The sequence below is a fragment of the Gymnodraco acuticeps genome, unplaced genomic scaffold (assembly GCF_902827175.1).
Source record: "Gymnodraco acuticeps unplaced genomic scaffold, fGymAcu1.1, whole genome shotgun sequence".
NCBI classification, from domain to species: Eukaryota; Metazoa; Chordata; class Actinopteri; order Perciformes; family Bathydraconidae; genus Gymnodraco; species Gymnodraco acuticeps.
In genome coordinates this window covers 824,457-845,532 of record NW_022990238.1, presented here as the reverse complement: position 1 = coordinate 845,532, position 21,076 = coordinate 824,457, and the positions used below count along the sequence as shown (strand labels likewise).

At 40.2% G+C, this 21,076-nt stretch overlaps 1 protein-coding gene across 3 annotated transcripts; it reads left to right on the top strand.

The window, feature by feature from the left end:
* The first annotated feature begins 95 nt into the window (after positions 1-95).
* LOC117548396 (TOM1-like protein 2) lies at positions 96-19,211 on the top strand. 3 transcript variants are annotated; one of them, XM_034219659.1, is made up of 16 exons: positions 96-237; positions 3,336-3,420; positions 4,809-4,887; positions 5,357-5,506; positions 6,550-6,684; positions 6,768-6,911; positions 7,747-7,863; positions 9,398-9,531; positions 9,983-10,025; positions 11,278-11,449; positions 11,868-11,982; positions 12,653-12,728; positions 13,431-13,505; positions 15,838-15,897; positions 16,441-16,477; positions 16,567-19,211. In XM_034219659.1, the coding sequence occupies exons 1-16, from the start codon at positions 186-188 to the stop codon at positions 16,701-16,703; spliced, it is 1,611 nt and encodes a 536-aa protein (XP_034075550.1). In that variant the 5' UTR covers positions 96-185; the 3' UTR covers positions 16,704-19,211. The 3 variants fall into 3 exon arrangements, with proteins under 3 accessions (XP_034075550.1, XP_034075551.1, XP_034075552.1); XM_034219660.1 differs by lacking the exon at positions 13,431-13,505; XM_034219661.1 differs by lacking the exons at positions 13,431-13,505; positions 15,838-15,897.
* Positions 19,212-21,076: the final 1,865 nt, after the last annotated feature.

The following is a 21,076-nucleotide window of genomic DNA, read 5'->3' as shown; positions in this document are numbered from 1 at the left end:
TTAACATTTATACAACTGTTTGTGGAACATAGCTTTCGTTGCTAAATATAAGTGACGTTGATTCCAGCCATACGCCTTGAGCTTTCAGTTTTTTTTTACCAATAGCATTCCTCTGTGGGCGGGACTTAGTACCGCCTCGGGGCCTCAGCCTCTTGTCAATCCCAAACGGATTGTTTGTTGTCAAAATGGAGTTCTTACTTGGAAATCCGTACGGCACTCCCGTGGGCCAATGTATAGGTACGTTATCCTTGAAGTTATGCATTGTAGATGTTTCTGCTGCATACATTGTGTGAGCGTGGACAAACATGTGGCTGTTTTACTACGAGGAATTACGTTAGGAAAATAGCGAGCTAACGCAGCAGCAAACGTCAGCTACTTGCTGCTAATGTTAGCCCACCTAACTTAGTCCTCTGTTATAAGTGTATACAACTGGATATGTTTAGACAATACAGTGCAATTCTCAAGGAAAATACAAGTAAATGGCATGGGCAGTGTCATGTCTCAAAGGGGCTTGCAGAGCCTTAGCCAAGTGGAAGCTCAATATGTCTTTAAATCCTTTTAAGCTTTGATTCCTGTGGTCAGCCTGGTTGGTTTTTAGTTTTAAACCTCGAAGTGTTGCGCTGAAGTGCTTGTTCGTCCTGCAGATGATGAGAGAGACTTGTGGCCTACCACATCCCTTTGGTGTGGTTGCATTTATCTTTGCATCTTGCTTGTTGTTTGCAAAACTCCGATAAATAATCTCTGACCCAGAAAAGTTGTCACCAAGGTTTTATAATGAGAGACAGAAAAGCACACATGCTTCTCATGTTTCTATAAGACATTTTCAGTTCCTAGCGACCGAAAGTAGCTTCTTTGTGCACTGAATAGAAGCAGTTTGGAGGAAGGAAGGTTTTAGGAGTTAGATGGGCCTTTGAACTGTTGCCCACCACTCACCGGTCAGCTGCTTTGTGCCATGTCATCCAAGACGGCCCTCAGCTACCAACTGTGACCCTCCTCTCAGGCATTTCACTCGACAGAGGTCCTTATAGGTCATGCCGTGGGCTGTAGCAGCACATCTTAAATGTCCCCATCTCACAGAGACGGCTGTATCTCCAGTCTCATCTCTCCGGTCGAGCTGCTGCTGGAGCTGTACCGCCTGCTGTCTGTTCGGCTGGTACTGTAAACCACAGCTGACACAGGATCAGCTTACCTGAAACAATTAGAGAAAATCAATAGAACAGATGCTGAGGGAGGCATTGGAAGGAACTTAGTGTAAGTGACTGAGAAGATGGAGGGGTTAGGTTTTTTTTTCTCGTTCTCATGCTGCAGAAGTAATTTACCCTGATTGTTCTCCACTGCTGTACATCTATTTCCTAAAGATAAACCTTATAATCAGATGACACTAGCACATTCTCAATGAGTGGTATTTGTAATGCAGTAATTCATTCACAGACTGCTCTAGTCATGAATGGATGGATAAAAGTACATTTAAGTGAACCGCCCCTATTTTCAAAACCTTAGTTGGCATGTGACTGTTTTCCTTTCAGAATATCATGCAAGATTTAAAATTCTGAATTTAAGAAGTTCTTCCACTATTTGACCATTTAGAAAATCTGAATAATATTTTGTATGCCAAAGAGCTTGGTACATAAACAGAATCTGAAGCTATGTTGGCTATCTTAAGCTTCTCTAGAGTCTTTAAAGGACAGAAACCTGCAGAGAGGGGCAGAGATTCATGGCTTTGTTGGCAGCGGATGGCACAGCCAGCCACTGCTAAAGCCATGTGATCGACTGGCTTCACTGGTGTGTCCATTCCCCGCACTGGGGCGACTGACACAACCCCGTGAATGAATGCTCTGAGCGGGCATTCACTTAATTAGCAAGGCTCTGACACATGAAGAGATCAGATATTTTTACTCTCCTCTGCACCTCCTGTTCTGCCCTGTCTTGACCACCTGAGAAGATTATACAGGATGTCCTAATGGCAGAAGCTTGTTAATGACTCCAATCTTATACATTATGTTCAGTCTAACACAGAAACACACATGTATATGCTGCTCATCCTGAACTGTATTGTCTCTATGTCTTCAGATTTGTAGGTGAGAGTAAAGATGTATCCTCTCAGAAAAGGATGCCTGTCCGTCAGTGCTGGCTCAGTGTGTGACGAGTTGATTAGAGAGGGGAGATAGGGCATGAATAAGTCATGGCTGTCAGACTTGTCCAATGTTGAGCCTCCCAAAAGTAAGGCAGCCTGGCCCAGTGAGAGGCTGCTGGCCCGGGCATGACAGCCGGCTCGGGCCCCTGGGCTTCAGGGAGAGGGGCTCCTCCTGTCCAAACTCAAGAATCGTCTAATGAGAATCTATTGACTGTCAGTCACAGGAACTTGGTCACAGCTCACTTCGGTAGAAAAGCTTTTTTCCTGTTCCGCTGTGAAATTCACCCCAGATGACTGCGATCCTGAAAGATCTCAGCTTTCACTGACATGATGGATGGATTTGGGCGACGAGAGAGGAAGGAAGAGACGGAGCAAGGAACGCAGCGATGAATGCCGTGCTCGTTCATCACTGTAGCTTCTCACAGTCTGGAGCACATTATCTCCTGGCTGTAGACACAATGCTTTTAAATGGTAGGGTGGTGTTTGAAAGCAACAGGGCTCAGGGGCTTCTGTTTTTCAGCGTTTATACCACGTAAGACTGAGTACATATAGCTGTATCAGACCCAACACCAGCTTCTCTTTCCTCTGAAATAGTCTAGGTTCGTTTAGTTAATTTACCATGCAGTTTGAGGTAGGGCTGCTCGATTATGGCAAAAATCATAATCTCGATTATTTGGATCAATAATTGTAATTGCGATTATTAAATGCGATTATTCATTGACTTTGCAAACATCCATTTATTGGAGAAAAAAAATGTGAACAGTATGTTTTTAACAGTTGATTACCCTGAACTTTAAGTATAATTCAACTGGGAAAAAAAAAAAAAAAAAAAATCGTTTTATTTCGATTATGTTGTTTTCGTAATTTCGTATTACAAAGACAAAACTAAAACAATCTACTGACAGTTGCTTCTCTCCACTGAATTGTATCGTCTACATTTAAACTTGCATTATTTTGGTTTGTAAACGATGTTGTTCTTTTTAAAAAGCCCCCAGCTTCCTGTCTCACATGCAAATGACTTCTTCTTATGTGAACTACAGCATAGCGAAGACTATAATGAAGTAAAGTCAGGGCTCCTCATTTAATATAAGGGGCACTGGTACTCAAACACAAATGTAGAGGCACAGACAAAAATGAATGAGCACCGTTTATTTTTTAAATAAATAATTGTTTAAATATTTTTCTTTTGTGTTTCCTGCAGAGAGGGCCACAGATGGAGGCCTCCAGAACGAGGACTGGACCGTCAACATGGAGATCTGTGACATCATAAACGAGACGGACGAGGGGTGAGCTGTCGCGCTGTCTAGATTTGATCATTGTTGGGTTATAATATGCTTTATCAACGTTATGTAGGACGAAAACGTCTGCTTCCTGAATTGGTCAGTTTGTCACACTGGCTCAATGAATAACAATTAATACAGTGACTGCTGTGCTTCACCAGCCGGCACCGTCCCACAGAAAGTCTTTTGTTTTCTGTACGTGTCACTGACTGAAATAAGAAATGAATGAAATTCGGCTGTCAGTCTCCTGCCTTATGATGGTGAATACAGTCAAGACTAAATGTAGTAACATGTGTATTTTTAGTACCTTTTTTAGGATATGATGTCAGTTTTCATTCATAAATCTGCATCACTCATTTTAAATCAGACAATATCAGGTTTTGCATTGCAGCCTATTATTGTCATCTTAAATGTTAATAAAACACATAGTTGTTTGCCTATTTATTCACTTTCTTCCACCTCACCATTTAATGAACTTCTGGTTGTGTTCCCTAGAGATAATGCTTTTATTTCAGCTACAGTTAAGCATTTTAATCAGTAGACTAAATACCATATCCAAGTTTTCTCGTCTCTAATAATTGTAAAAATCCATCTTTTTCATTATTCCCTCAGCCCTTTCCCTTTTGTCTTTTTGTCCCTGCTTCTCACATTCTTCATGCCTACACTCAACTCATTGTCGTACGTCCACACACACACACACACACACACACACACACACACACACACACACACACACATCCACACAGAGTTTGATTCACAGAACACAGAACGCCTTGTCTCCAAGATGTTTCTGCGAGTTAGACATTGTCTGGTTCGCAGATTTAGCCTCGATGTTTGGGAAATTCCGCAACTGAAAATTCCTTACTTGGTGAGCACAATGTTGTCTTAACACGTGCGACCGGGTGCCGAAACAAAATATAACAAAACAGATGCTGCATCCAAAGCCGAAAAGAACCAACACAAGGCGACTGTACTGAGTCAGATTCACATTTACAGTGCTGTTTAAGGGAGCTACATATCAGATTTTGTGCACTTTCTCCACCCATTTCGATCTTTTTCAGCTCCAACGCTCAACGAAGAGCCACATGTAGCTCATAAAAGAGTCCATAAAAGCTTGACTGCAGTTTGAGGCAGAGAGCCAACCTGAAGTCTTCATGTTTTGACAGCTTTGATCTGGCCTTGGGAGAGAATAGATAGTCAATCAGAAAGAAAAGAGGGACACAGATGGCGTGACAGCACTTCTCTATCTCAGTCAAACAGATACGTTGACAGACTGACTGGCATCTGTTATTGTGGCACAGAAAATAATTGATTCCAACAAAGCCAAAGATGTTATGCCTACTCTCAGCTGGGGTGCTTCATCCAGCTGTGTCTTCTCTGCTGTTTCCCTCCAGGCCAAAAGATGCCATGCGGGCATTAAAGAAGAGACTTGGTGGCAACAAGAACTACAGAGAAGTGATGCTGGCGCTGACGGTGAGAACCTTTTACTTTGACATTGTGTTCATTGTAAAACTGGCATCAAACGCAACTGCTTTAGAAATGGAATGGCTTTGAACCTTGCAACATTTCCTGTGGTTTTTATTCTGAGGAAGCCGTGACCAAAGTTGCTTTTCACTGTGTAGGCCACATAAAAGGATTGTCCCCTGCTTAAAACTTGATCTTTCCACAGATTGTGTTTTTTCTTGGTCATTTGATTTGACTGTTTCTCCTCCTCGGCCGAAGTTATGTTTATATTGCACATCTTTTATTTGGTTTATAGCAGCCATGCCTTTTTAAACCGTGTTCACATCTTTGATAGTTCATCTAGTTCAAATTCTCTCTGTGCGGTAAAAGCAACGTGACTTAGAAGTCTTTCTGTTTTCATCAGCCTCTCACAAATGTTCCCGTTTTCCGTTTCCTTTGCCCGGCTTCTGTCTGTGTTTAATCGTCTCCCTCTTTGCAGGCTTTGGAGACCTGTGTGAAGAACTGTGGTCACAGGTTTCATGTGCAGGTGGCCACCAGAGATTTCATCGAGGGTGTGTTGGTCAAAGTCATATCCCCCAAAAACAATCCTCCAACCATCGTACAAGACAAAGTGCTGGCGCTCATACAGGTATTAAGGCTTTCTTGGTTACTGCCAATTCATCATTATTACCACTTTTATCTTGGTATTTTCTTATACAAAGGTACAAAACAATTGCACACAGGTTTCTGGTTATACTGACTTCTCCCTATGGCTCCATTCACAAATGTGGTGATGCAGAACATTTTGAAATCATGTTATTATGGTGTGATGGTAGATTAGTGGTTGAGGCCAAGTGGCTGCCGCATGTTCCACTTTCCAGATGTTGCAGACTGCAGCCTCCTGTCTTGTTACTAGAGGCCACCTCAGCCGGCAGGTGGTGTTCTCCGCCTCGCTGCTCTGTCCTCTGATTATTTATAGGGATTTATGAAGGACACTCCACTTTAGACACCGTTTTCTGTTCTATTGTCCACATCAGAGTGTTTCTTTCTTAAACATGAATTATTCTTTTTTACGGAGGTTAGGCAAAAGGTATTATGATGGGTTTCATTTCAATCTTTATTTCGAACAGATTAAAACAAATAAAAAATGTGAAAAACAGAATACCGTATTGTTAAAATACAGTATTTATCCACATTCATGATAATATTTATATATTCAACAAAAAAAGTCTTCATAATAATAATAAATCATATGTGTCCGAAAGGGAGTAGGAGGAAGCAAATGCTTATTAATTCCCACCCCTTACTTGATCAATGATTGTCCTTTAAATCATTATGCAAGTTATTCCTACTCACATTTACATTTATACATACATATACAATAATTTCTCATCTTCAATCAAAGAGGTTTAAATGTAATGTTGTTAAAATAATTAAATTAATTCGGCTGTAATATATATATTTTTTTAAATGACCTGTTTAGCTTCCTACACTAAGCTGCTTATAATACAGCATTTAATTACTAAAGAGTTTTTTTTTCATAAAAGCAAATATCTATACAAAACATTTGTTTCCCTTACTATTTAAATAGCGTATTTTAATGCAAATGACCACTATCGATGACGAGAACAAAGTAAAAGGACTCTATTTTAATTTTTTTGGTTGTTTATGCTGACCTTGTGTTTGTGTCAGTCCTGGGCTGATGCCTTCAGGAGCAGCCCTGATCTCACTGGTGTGGTCCACATTTACGAAGAGCTGAAGAGGAAAGGCATTGAGTTCCCGATGGCGGACCTGGATGCGTTGTCTCCCATCCACACACCGCAGAGAGTGAGAAAGAAACACACACAGCACAAACACATCTGTATATTCACAAAGCAATATCTTATGGGGTATTTTTCTTCTTCCTCCAGGGAACCCCAGAGGTGGACCCAGCCATGATCAAGTACCTCACCCCGGTCTCTCCTGCCGCTGTGACCCCTTCCCCCATCCCGTCTCCTGCCCCCCCCACACACACCTCCCACGTGCCGGGCCCAATCACAGCAACCCCTGACCAGGTGAGGAGCTTCGAGAAATGAAAATGTATGTCTTTTTGCCGCACTTGTTGCTCGTATTGTGAAATGTGATTTATATCAATGGCGAGCCTCACTCTGTGAGGGCCTAAGATATTCTAAAAAAGAATATTTGAAAACATTAAAAAAAAAACATTTCTTTTTAAATATTTTTTTTAATATACTTTTTTTGTTAAATTTTTCATTAGTTTTACCAAAATAACTTGATTTAATTGTATTTAAAATAACATTTCCAAAGAAATAAATCCTTCGAATCTGCCTGTTCAGTCTCTGTTGGAATGCGAAGGGTTAAATGCCGTCTCTGCGAGTTACTGTGAAGACGGGAGAGCTTGTTGGTCCCTCTCTACATTCACAGAGGGCCCGCTATAGTATCTCAACGAGAGAGTAATGTCAAATGACAGTACAATTGACCAATCATATCTTCCCTCTAAATGGGTTGGCTTTATTTTCGCGGACTTTATGACAAGAAAATAGCTGGAAATAAGGTATGTGGAACGAATCTGTTAGATAAATGCACGTTTTGTTCAGCCGCTGAAGTATACGCTGTGACGTAATAACTCTTCTTTTTTTTCGAGGTGAAGGGGGGGGTCAGAGGGCCTAGGTATAAAAGTCACGGCTCGCCACTGATTTATATAAATAGCCCTTTTCAAAGTGTGTAATTTAAAGGAGCGTTATTGAATTGAGAAGGACAAAGATTAAAGCAGACTACAAGACTTTATCTGGATAACACTCCTTTGACAGCTTTGAGAACATATGCAGCCCTGCTGATCCTGAATAACCCCTGGAAATATGAATGACCTTTGACCTTCTGTGCTCTCAGATCGCCCGGCTGCGCAGTGAGCTGGACGTAGTGAGAGGAAACACCAAAGTCATGTCGGAGATGCTCACTGAGATGGTGCCTGGGCAGGAAGACGCCTCAGACCTAGAACTGCTTCAGGTTAGAGGCAAATGAATATATTAAGAGGGTTTATTTTGACCAATGATGTGCCTGACGAGACTAAAATGCGGAATAAATCTGACTTTATGTGTTTTAATGTTTAATGTGGATTTCAAGAGGATGTGGTTTCAAAGCTATTAAGAGCATGAAAGCGAATCTGAATCAGAAGACCGTTTATTTTCTTTATATGAAAGGGTCTGTTGAGACATCATACTAGCATACCTACTCTAAATCTAAAGTAATATAGGCTCATGCAAATATTTGATTATGAGTTCCCGCACACTCCTAAAGATGTTAAAAGTAAAAAGCTTTCCGACATGGCACTCCAGCTGTAAAGTGTTGTAATTGTTTGAAGCCAGCAGGGGGAGTAGTGTGTCTAATTTTCAGAGGAATTGCTCAAGTCACACACACTTTATTTATATTGAGCTGTTGTCAAATTCCTGGAATTGGCAATTAACCAGTGGTAATGCAACTCATGCAGAATTTAATCTCCTAAAGCCAAATCCACTCAGGTATTTGAGTCAGCTGCAAGGACCTGTATTGTATTGTTAAAGGTGGGGTAGGTAATTAACTTCAGAAACACTTTTTGTTATATTCCATGGAATGCTCTTAACATCCCGATAGCAATGAATATATTAAATGCTTTGACAATAAATCCATAAAAAACCGTCATCTGTGGAAGCCGTAGCACTGTAAAAAGCACGGCCAATCATTTTAGCCGGCCCAGCTAAAGTAACTGGATGGCCTGTCAGCCTTCCATCTGTGCACAAACTTATCTCGTGCCCTCATTGGTCATGTGCGCGTTCGTGTGTGTTGGAGGAGGGGCTCTGTAAGGAAGTGGCAGATTTTTTTCGGCTGTGTATTTTCAAATTCTATCGCACTCGAGCTGGTTTCGCCATTCTTACCAACCCTACCTTTAAGTGTTCCTTACTAATACAATCGCACACTCTTTACACAGTAGAGAACATTTTGTCTGACTTGCTCAATAATAGCTGCTTTGTAAAAAAACAGACAAAATTAGATCTATTTTTCAGTTAACCTTCACGGATTAAGACTGCTGTATAATGTCATATCAATCAATCAACAACTTCATTAATCCCGCAAGGGGCAATTGGTTATGAGCAGTTTATGTCATGTACACAAAGAAAAGAAAGCACACACCCGGGAGCCTGGATGTGGATCATTCCAATTGACACTATAAATAGACAATAAATAAGTAAATAAATAATCAAATGTGTCTTTAGAGCAGGTAGAGCATATCTACGCCCTGATGGCAACAGATGAAATTCATCTGCAAGAACATGACCTGGAGAGGCCAGAATGCTCTCTGCTTTCCGCAGAATCTGCTGGTTACAAAAGGAGTTTAAGTCTCTCTGTTTCACTCCGATAACCTTAGAGCAGGTTTTAACAATGTTGTTCAGGCTTATGTGTCTGACAAAATCAGACTTGTTATGGTTCTCCGTCCTATTTTGATTTTCTTTTTATTCATTGATTTATCAATACATCTTTTCTATTGATGTTTCAATCTGTGTAGGAGCTGAACCGAACCTGCAGGGCGATGCAGCAGAGAGTCGTCGAGCTGATTTCACGCGTCTCTAACGAAGAAGTGACTGAGGAGCTGCTGCATGTCAACGACGACCTGAACAACATTTTCCTCCGATATGAGCGGTACGATCAATCAATCAAACACTCTCTCAGAACAAGGGCTGACATGTCATGCTTGGATTTGTTAGGGTGTCGGGACCAGAACTATGTTTATATTATCTCTGTTTTCAGTGTCATTGTAACCTCTCCAACAGATGTTTTTTGCAATGTGTAACACCTTGGTCCAATATGTTTAATTGATGAATAATGGATGCTCGTTGGTCCTCTATCGATGGTTTTAAAGAGGTGTCTCCAGCTGTGATTATCCCAAAGCTTACCAGTGAAAACTAAACATTCTGAGAAAAGACATTTTTCAAGCTCAAACACTTCAAAGTCGCAAAACATTCATTTTTAAAAACATTATCTTCAAACTGTTAAAATGTGTCTGTCATGAGGTGAAGATAAAAGATGTTTGAGCGGTTGAACTTCACAGAGCTCGTGGTAAAACATTGAAAGATGGGTGTGTTGCTCACAGGTACGAGAGGTACAGGTTGGGCAGAGCGGCACAGAACAACGGGGTGAGTACCATCAAAGAGAAGAAAGGATTTACCCCAGATTCCCTCATGGATCACTGTTTTGTGTTTGCTTGTTGCATGTTTTCAGAACAATTCCCGTCTCTTTTAATTAATCTGCATTTGCATCACCTGTGGTCGTTTTTCTAAAGATGCTTTGAGGGATGGCTCAAACTGATTTGCTTCACATAGCCATTTGTTGTGCTTGTTTTACCATTTGAGTATTTGGATTTATTATTACTTTTATAAAAGCTTACACAACACTTTAGTGCAGTATTAATATGTAATCCTAGTGCATCGCTTTTTGTGCTTTATCAAACCTGGAAGAGCCGAGCAAAAGAAGTGTCAATCTGCTGTTTAGAGCGTGTATTCTCCAGGATCAGTGATTCACCAGAGGGTCGGGGCGTCTCTCGCCTCCTCCCACATAGTGCTTGTGTTTGCCTGCTGCTGATCTCTCTGTCTGTTTGTGGTGTGGTCAGCTGATGGAGGCAAGTACGATGCCAGCACCAGGTTCAATCCCAGCCAGTGTGCTGGAATGAATGTTAACACGTCTGCTGGACTGCATGGAGCTAATGTTTAGACCAGTGTTTCTCAAACTTTCTTCAATAATGTAACCATTTTTTCAATGGAAAACATTTTCTGGATTTAATGCCATATCACTTGGAATTTGAGTCGCATTGAACTCTTTCTTTTTGATCATTTACAATTTTGTGAGAAATATAAACGTATCTTTTTCTCTGTTTTGCTTTCGACAGTGAATCAATTTTCTGTCTGCCATTCAATATCAAAACTGGATTCCAGGTTGCATAAAGAATAGGAATATTGAGTGTAAAATGTGGTTTATCAAACTTATATAAACATTTTTATTTAACTAATTAAGTATATTTATTTATTTAAGAAAAAAATACCCTTTTTTGAGAAACACTGGCATAGAGCAAACAGTAGCTCCGTGTGAAACCAGAGTCTATATGTCCTTCCCTTTTCGCCCTGTGTATTCAACCCTCAGTATTGTATCAGTGCATAGCCCTCAATCCACACCCACTGACTCTCAGTGTTGTCTCAATTTGTGTAAATAGTCAATCCTGTAGGATGTCAGTAGTCTCTGTCTACAAAGGGTAATCCCAATGTAATCTAATTTCCTCAAAAAACTATATATAAATACATACAATAATATGTTTAATCTGTATATTGACATTGTTTATATCCATTCATAATTATTGACGGCCATCTCTCGTCTCCCTTCCACGCCCTGTTTCAGATGTTGAATGAAGCCACGGAGGACAACCTGATCGACCTGGGCCCGGGGTCCCCGGCTGTGATCACACCCAGGATCATCAGCTCCAGCCCAACACACCGCATCGCAGGGGCCACTGCCTCCCCCGCCCGTAACCCACCTACAGCCTCGCTAACATCTGCAGTAGCGAGTATCGGTTAGTATCGGTGTTTGTTTTCCTGTGTTGAAAAAAAGAGAATGTGTTACAGCATACATTTTTTTTTTTGCCACTGATGTTGAAATTTGGAGGCATAAACATACACAACCACCATTTTTCTGTCCAACTATCATACGCTTACACACTCTCTCACCACAGTTGTAACATTGCTCCTCCCTAGTCTCTGCAGACTTGGCATCGGAAAAGCAGCCGAGTGTAAAAAAGGCTAATAATCTGGCTGCTAATGGGAAATGAGCCCGGCCACATAACTCACGCTCTTCCCTAGAAAGTGTCTGCATGCTATAGTACTCTGGTTAAAGCTTGGATATATTGCTCCTGAATCTTATTTCAAAACCCTCTAACTCTGCGTTCTCCTTCTTCCCCCCCTCTGCTCTCCTCTCTCACTGTCCCTCTCCAGATGTGTCTTCAGACAGCGGGAGCCGGCCCCCCTCTTCTCTACCGGGCCACAACAAGGATGACTTCGACATGTTCGCCCAGACCAGGACCAGCTCTCTGGCTGATCAGCGCAAAAAGTAGGCCTCTATTTTATTTCGTTTCTGGGGCAGCTTAGATCCTCTCATGTTATTATTCAGGGTTTTATTTATTTTCAATTAAAGGGATATTCATAACCACCTTTTAACATTTAAAACAAAATCCACCCATGGGTACTTTTTTGGTCTCTGATGTTCAATGTGCTGAAGTTTAAACATCTTATCTGCCCACTGTCTCTTAACCTGCTCTGACTACATTGACTTATTGAATTTGCCAAATTAGTTTCAAAAACCTCCAGGGTAGGGGTGTTTATCTCTATAAAAACGTGTTATTTCTTGCTTCAAATTGAACACACAGGTGGAGCAAATTGAAGCTCTAAATTAAGGGGCAAGAGAGACAAGTTTCCCAGTTGATAAGAATGCCAAAAAGTGGGCTTGTCTCAACCATTGGCTTATTGTCAATTTAGACTACTTTTTCTCCTCAAACTGGGTCGTTCTTCCCCTTTTCTCCAGTCCTGGATTTAGTTTGAGTTACTTAAGGTTGTTTTGGGGTTATTGGGGGCTAAGGTGTTATCCCTGCTGACCAAATCTCTCCCCTCCGTCTTTCTGCACTGTACGTCCTAATAAGGGCAATATGGCAACACATATTATAAGTATTTTCTTTTTTACTACCTACCTATCTTAACTATGTTTTTTATGTTTTGGCACACAGTGTAAAGTACGAGGACCCTCAGGCTCTGGGCGGCCTTGCCTCAGCTCTGGATGTGAGACAGCAGAATGCAGGGGGGGTGAGTACGCTGATGCATGTAGTTTATTACAGCTTTCACCCATATTTGAAGTGTGGGTGTTGTTTACATGGCTGACGGTGAGCCTTTCCCGATCCACTCTGTCCTCGGCCCTCGGTCACTCCCTGCATGTGATGGTCTGTGATACTGTGTGTTCTGCAGTGACATTCGTCCTGTGTGCAGTGATCCTATATGTAAATATAAGTGAGCGACTGAAAATATTATTTAAATATGACTTCCAGCGTTAATTATCTCGTGACTGAATACACCATACTTTTGATTTCTGTAGTCTTTCTTCCTGTCCGAGCACACACTGCAATATATTTGTATTGTTATCGCCATGTAAACAGACGGCTCTGAAATATGAACTGCAATACACTCACACAGACACAAACAAGCACACACACACAGTGGGGATTGCGCATTCCTCTTTTAGTTACTTTAGTTACTTTACATTGAGCTTTTTCTTGAGGGAGTTCAAAGTCTTGTTTCCCCTTTTTTATTTTCCTCATTTTCATCTTTATGGAATGATCCTTTCCTCGTCTTTTTTTTACGTTCTCCTCTCCTTCTCTGCCACTTTGAAATGAAAGCTGTCTCTTGCACATTTGACCTCTCCTCTGTCTCTCTCTGCACTGTGAGCTCTGCTGTGGTGGGGCTTGCTACCTTTCTTCTCTTGTGTAAGGTGTTGTTCTGTTGTTGATTCAGCTGAGGGTAGAAGGGGATGATAACCCAGCAGATCAGGAGCTGCCCATAGACAGCTGGCTTATTACCCAAGGAATGGTGAGGACTCCATCCTCAGTGTGTCCTCCTTCCCCCCCCCCTCGTGTCATCCATCACCCCTGCTCCATAACCCGCATGAGCTGCTCTTATTTCTAGCCTCATCTCACTGCTCTGTCCTGGAATGCTCATACAAGCCATACCAGAAAGAATATCCTCCTAAGAATCTCTATGACAAGTTTTTATATGGTAGGGCAATATATGAATCAGAATAAGAAATCCTTTATTTGTCCCTTGACATTTACACGATTACAACAGCAGATAAAGTGAGAAAAGAATTACACAATAAGTAAAAAATGAAAAACAATATGACGATTAATAATCACCACCTGTTTGGAGAAATAGACAGAACTACTGTGGACGGTGGCAGCAGAAAACATATTATGGCCACCTAAAAAATAATCAATATCAGTTTACGTGTTCACTTTGAAGGATATTTGTTCAGCTTTACCGTGCCACGAGACATCTATTTGTGACTAGGAACTAAAGCCATACTCAATGCTCTGTTCAAATCCACCAGACTCCTTTTTAATAAAAACAACAATTTGACCTCGCAGGAAATATTCAAAATGTAGCAGACACTTAAAAACAGACCATATTCAAGTGGCTAAAGTGTTTTTTCCTGCCGTCTCCCTATACAGAAGTACGTTGCTTAACTTCCCTGTCTGATTCTCCAAACTGGACGCGTGATGATGTCGTCTATACTGAATGTAAAACCCCATGTCAAACAATCTGAACTATCCCTTTAAGAGATTTGTCCTTTAGTGCTGATTATGATTCACTGTTTGCATTAGGGAGCTACTTATTTCACATCTGTTTTATTAGTTGAATATGGCTATTGCAGGCAATCTTTCTAAATCAATCAACAGGCTTTTTCTATTGCGACATTTTGCACGATTTTGGACATTAAACACTACACCCATAATTGATGCTTCCTACTTTTAATGCCGCCCCTCTATGGTTTGGTTAATGAGCCTGATGGGTCACCAGGAACTGTCATCACCTAGATTCATCCCTTAACACTCACATACTAAAACAGCAGGGAAGTACAGATACTACCGCTACACAGCAAGTTGAATCATTACGATCCCAAACAAGTTGGCAAAGGGATGCGTCTTGCTGTGTTTTGAGGGTATTTGTCAGTTGTCTTCTAACTGTCTCTGGATTCTAGATAATACACTAGATATAGCTAACAAGAACCTCACACGTCTCATCTTAACCATAAACACATGAAGTAACTAACAAGTGAATCACTAGTTGTAACACTGTAACAATGGAGTAGCTGTTATGACTGTATATTTGCCTAAAAAAAGATTACACTTTGAACTTCTAGCAGTGTCGTTTTTGTGATTTCCACACACTTTTCTACAGCTTTTAATCCCCCTGCATGTATTTTTATTTATTATTTCTCATGGATGACTTTCACTGCCCCACTGCCTTGGCTTTTTATTCTGAAACGCTCCTTCATTGCGTAAACTCTGTCTCAAGAGGAAACCCCAACTGTGTTTTTGTAGTCTTTCACCGGGTCAAAGGAAAGCGGTTTTTTCTTTTATTCAACTTTGATATCAGGTCGATGTCACATGTGGACTTTGACTTCAACGCATAGGCAGTGAAAGGATGTGGAAGACTTTTGAGTATTGTGTGAACAAAAAGCATACAAGTAGCTTTCCCAAATGTATGGACTTTAGCTTAAGCCACTTTTAAAATGTCCTATTTTTTCAAGCACACAATGCATCACACTTTCCCAGCAGTCTTTATTCACTGTCTGATCATTTGGTGCACACCCACACCATACACCCTGACATGGCTTCATCACATCATCACAGTTACTTCATGCAATGCAGCGTGTGTTTGCGTGTGTGTGTGTGTGCTCCACATATGTGTGTGCCGTGGGATTACCCTGCCTCTCGATAGTCCCTGTGCTTTAAGCTTTTCCCATCCAATCAATCTCCTAATCACGTTCAAGTGATTCGCTGATTAACTAATGATGTGGAAAAATTAACACTGCTGTGTGACATCAGTCGGCAGCTGTTAAGCCATGTCAGCATCATGCAACTAATGAGAGCAAAACACAACCTGGAAACTCCTGTTCTCAGTGAAGACAGCTGAGTGGCAGGTTGTTGCTCATGGTAAAACAATGCGAGCACAGACTTGAGAGGGGCTGAGTGTGTCTTTTCAGCTATTTCTTTTTATCTCATTTTGAGTTTAATCATATTCTTCCTTTGGTGATTCCAATTCTTGTTTGTTTTTTGTGTTCCAATTGTCTTTTTTGGGTGTCTTTCTGTTGTGTGGCTTTGGTGCTGCCCGTTGGTTTGTCCATGGCTTTGCTCCATAGATCCCAGTACCGCAGTCCTCTGTCATGGATGACATAGAGGAGTGGCTCTGTGCTGACGTGGTGAGATTTCTTTAAGTTGATTTATACGTTGCCCCTTCTTTTTCTCTCTCTTCTGTTCTCGGTTTTGTTTTTCTTGGAGAGCACATTTCATCTCACATCACTGTCTACATTTGACTTTAGTTTCCTTTCACTTGGCATCCTTTCATTCACTGTAATCTAATGTACTTTAACCAATGCTGAATAACAGTTTATCGTGAGGTTGACTGCTAACATAGTGCTAACAATAGTCAAGTGAAAAAGGCTGCTATGAGCTTTGTAAACGAGCACGTGGAGGTTTTGGAGTTGGGTTTAAGGAGGCTACTGGTTGTCGTTGCCTGAGTGGAAGTGTGGAAGAATGCATGATTGACGGACCCTTCATAAGCGACTTTGTATGGATTTGTGTGAACTTGCATCTGACTTGTATGTTACTTCTTGTGTACCAGAGAGCCTGCTGTGTTGCTGACTGAACACAAAGGTTTATCACTGTCTCCTAAAACAAAGAAAACTCCATTCATAAAACCAAAATGTGCACATTATCTACTGGTGTTTTTCTCTTCTCACTAGAAAGGGGATGCTGCTGAGGAAGGGGTGACCAGTGAAGGTATAGAATCACGATTGCGTATATTCAATGAACTCCTACATGTGTGAAATTGTGTTCATTCCCCTTTTTTATGAATGTGTTTCTTTCAGAATTCGACAAGTTCCTGGAGGAGCGAGCAATAGCTTCGGACTCCCTGCCGTCTCCCCCGGGAGCTCACCCTGCTCGTGCCGCTGATGGCTCCCACAAGAAGGCCGAGCGGACGGAGGACGCCCTCTTTGCCTTGTAGACTGTAGACCCTGGATCTCTCTCCGGTGGCATCCAAAGGTCTTCGTCCTAAATGATCCCTCCGAAACAGTCCCTCCTGTCCCATTTCATCGCTAACTGGCAGTGGGGTAGCAAGCTATCTCCAGCTCCTTGTCATTCTCTTGCCACGGTGTTGCTCTAACATGCAGAGATGTTTACTGTGCACAACTGTTTTGCGCTTTACTCTATATGGATGTATTAATCTGTTACTATGGGATGTATTACTCGCGGCCCTGCAGCTCATTTGTAACACTCCACCAAAGGAAGACAACCTAACTGGTCAGATGTGGTTTTTAAATGTGGTATATTACTGCGAAATGAATGGAAAGATTCACAGTAGGTCCATGAATTGAGTCAGTATAGAAGCATACAATTGGGATTATATTATGTTGCTTCACTACATTCAGCTAATTGCTAATGTATGCATTTATTGTTTTAAAGATGTGTTCTATGACGTACTACTAGCGCTGTGGTTATGGTTGATCCAGGCATTTTCTTTTCTCTGCAAATACTCCAGTTAGAGCTTTAGTAACGCTTTTAACACTGGATGTGTGGACGGCAACATGTGGTAATATTAACTGAAGCAGTATGGACAAAAAATGTATGTAAGCAGGCTGAATTTAACAAGGGATATAATAGCTAAACTATATATATATATAGCTACTCTTGATGAGTGTATGCCAGCATTCCTCTAACCAAAGGGAATACAAAACAACAAATCTAAAAAGCACCAGTTAGGATTCTGTTATGTAATTTAAATGGCTATAGGGATGGTCGTGCCCCATTAAGTATTTAAGCTACGATAAATTAGTTGGCTGCTTTTGAACGATTACACATTTTTTTTAGCCATTCCAAAGAATAGTAAGGCTTTAATGAACAACTAGCTCTGAAATGAACCTGGAGAACAGAAATCATGTTCATGTGTTATAGAGGTTAAGGGATCACGAACAGTTATTTCCCCTACTATATTAATGTCTGCACTTTGAAGCAAAAACTGTATTTTGTCCTTTTGTGTTTACGAGATGGTTACTATTTTTCTATGCGATGGTAAAAGGTCTTAAGATTGACTTCGTCTTGCACATAACTTTTGTATCTGTAATCGTAGCGCTGTTCACACAGAAGTGGATTGATAGAGGGTTCAATTAATGATTACAAAAACGTATAAGAATAGTAATAATGAGCTATAGATGGATGGAATATGGCATCTAAATTAGCAGCATAGCTTTGTGGTGGCGCCATAATCAACTCGCATACAAAATGTATAGCTTACAATATTGCACTACTGTAAAGTGTGTATCTGTAAAGAAAGAGCTTAATTTACCATAAACTATGTAATCTATATACCTCATAATATAGCAATTTTAGTTATAACACATGTATTGGCTTATGGATCGTATCCAGAGAGGTTTATGTGTCATTTCATCCCCTGATTGTATTTTTTGTAGTTCATGTAAAAACATGTTTAGGTCCTTTATCATGTATTTATTTGTGGTTGAGGCTGAAGAGGGCAGCAAACAAACACAATACTTTCTTTGATTTGTGCAGGCAAAGGCAAACTTATTCTTCGTTTCTTTTCATTCAGCATTATTCATCGGCTCCTGTCCATGTCTGATTTCAGCAAAGTATCTCTGACAGGAGTTTGTCTGTGTTGAACTTAAGATCACACTTTGATGCAAAAAGCAATCCTGTTGTCATTCCAATGTTTGCTGATGCCCTGGTTTGTTTTACTGATGCACTGCACTTGAAAACTTGAACGATTTTATTCCTTTTGTCCATTAAAGACCAAAAGCTTTCTTAAAAAGGGCATCCCACATTTTTAGAAGCTTAATTCATACATTACTTGTCCGTATAGAGGGAAACATTCCTGATTTCTTATACGTTGTTAACATAATTGCAATGGTGACATTGTACAATTCTGTGTCTGCATAATCATTATGTTAAATATTGACATGTATTTTAGTTGAGTAAGATTAATGATTTATGAGCTTTAACTTTTTGTTTAATGCATGTGGTTATACAGGTTTAATATGGTTGCCAGGTAACTGAGATAATAGCGTTACATTTACAATCAACCATTGTGTTCACTTTAAAACAACCTTCTACAATTGCAGGCTGAACAAAGTAATATTAAAAATGTAACATGAGATCCTTTAAAAGGGAACTTGAGTATTTTTCAGTTTGTGTGTTTAGTATCTCTTGATCTGTAACGGATTGTTTTGTGTAACTTGCTTTTATGAAGCTTGAGTCCTGATTGCAACATGTATTCCTCTGATTTTTGGCTATCTCAAAATGGTTACTGAATGTCTTTTAATACTGATGAAGCCGATCAATCAGCTGATGTTTGTGGACTTGGAAGAGAGGCTAGTTTTGTTTCCATGCCAGTGTGGCTGTGCTGTCTGCTGCCATTACTAACGGTCAGATTTTGTTTGACCTAATGCACGTATGTAACTGCCCAATAAAACACTAGCAATGTGTGAGCGCTACCTCACAACTGTTTGTGGTTATTTTACAGTAAAAGGTTGCATTTCAAGCATTTTCTCCTTTTCCTACTTCCTCACACACATGCTGATGCAACCCAACCGTAATCTTGCACTGTACTGACCATTCATTGTCACATGAGCCTCCCCAACACCCCGCCCCCCACCCACATGTTGGTTCATGTACATAAGATCCACTCTGTTCAAATAGAATAGCAATAACTTACTTTTGCCTACCCTGTTTACATTAATGGTTTGTTACAATGCTCATTAGATTTACTGAAAATGACAAAGACAAAACTAAAAATGAATTGTAATTTTACACAAAAGTCCCCCTATATCATATTTTCTAGTGTTTTGCCTTCATTTTTATATTTGTTAATCACCTAATTTTCTAATTTACAAAAAATATATTCAGTGTATTACACATTAATTTACCTTTCAAAACAATCTCACAAATTAACTCCTACTGTTATTACGTCTCGTTTCTCATTTGTTCAAATGTTTGTTTTGGTAAACATGTAAATTCCTTTCATTTCGCATTGACTGAAGTTTCTCGATCCAGTCTGGAAGCAACTTCATCTTGAATTTTTACGTTCATTTGCAAGCACACAACATCTCTAAATGTGGGAGCATGTGAGTTATTTAATAATATGTTGGTGGTTGATATTAATCATCTGTTTAAAACTCTTAAATCTCTACTATAGCAAAACAATTGAATTAGTAATTGCTTTGTATATATTTCACCAAACATATACACTATGAATGGACTTCTAGCAAAGTGGCAGATTTCCCAAATCAAGTGAATAAGACATGCTCCTTTACACCAACACACCCCATCAACAACAATACCAGGCTGACAGGCTTTTAACATCCCGTCACTGACAACAACTTTGCAGTGCTACTCTAGGTCACTGACCTATTTCCCCACTATGCTTTTGTGGTGTCCCCCTTTTGTTTTCAGTGTTTTCACATCATAGCTTTAATTTAGCTGATGGTGATCTATAAATAAAGTGTGCCTTGCCATTTATTTACATTTTTAATAATATGTGCTTGTTGTTTACTTGAAGTGTTAATTTGCAAAGACAAATTTGAAGTTTATCTGTACACTGAATTATTAGATTTGGTATTTCATATATATTTCTTCAGGTTATTTCCCCTGCTGCTAAAATAGAAACACATGATGTAATCACTTACCCAGATATGTGATGTCAGATCACCCCACTCGGCTCCTGAGCTTCTCATTGGTCGGTTTCACTGGCTCCACAGGAAGAGCCGCTGGTGTGAGTCAAACAAACTTGCTTTCAGTAGCTCACGCCTGCTTGGCTCTCATTGGCTGTTAGGGTCAAGCCCACAATAAACCAAACAAATCCATGCTGTTTCCCTGAAAATACACAGTGTGCTTGATTTTATATACAACACATGACATGTAAACAGAGTAGATAACAATGTTATAATACTTTTACAATAGATATGTTTAGGTATTCTGGAGCCAGTATACCAGTGTGTTGTTGTACTATAACATGCTTATTGATAGGTTAATTTACCCACGCAAGTACTGTTTACACTTTGGACAAAATTGTCCTTTACAATAGTCTCTCCATTATCCAATACGTTATACTTCTATTCCATTGCATCTCAGAGGGAAACAGTGTTAGTTTTACTTCAGTAACATTTTGAATCTTGACTTTGACTTGTATATAATTTTTTTTGGATTGTGGCATTTCTATTTTACTAGAGTAATATGTCTTGAATCAATAGTATTTCTTCCCTCGCTGCATGAGCTCCACATGCTGCTGTCACCTTCAGTCAAATAATCAAAACAACCCTGAGAAACAGGAGACGTGGGAATCTGGTACTCGGGCAGTGATTGGCTGTC

Bases quoted from the DNA above. Each gene is read 5' to 3' on its own strand.
- LOC117548396 (XM_034219659.1), top strand. From the start codon at position 186: ATGGAGTTCTTACTTGGAAATCCGTACGGCACTCCCGTGGGCCAATGT. The intron at 6,685-6,767 runs GTGAGAAAGAAA...TTCTTCCTCCAG, and splicing joins CCATCCACACACCGCAGAGA to GGAACCCCAGAGGTGGACCC. The intron at 10,026-11,277 runs GTGAGTACCATC...GCCCTGTTTCAG, and splicing joins GAGCGGCACAGAACAACGGG to ATGTTGAATGAAGCCACGGA.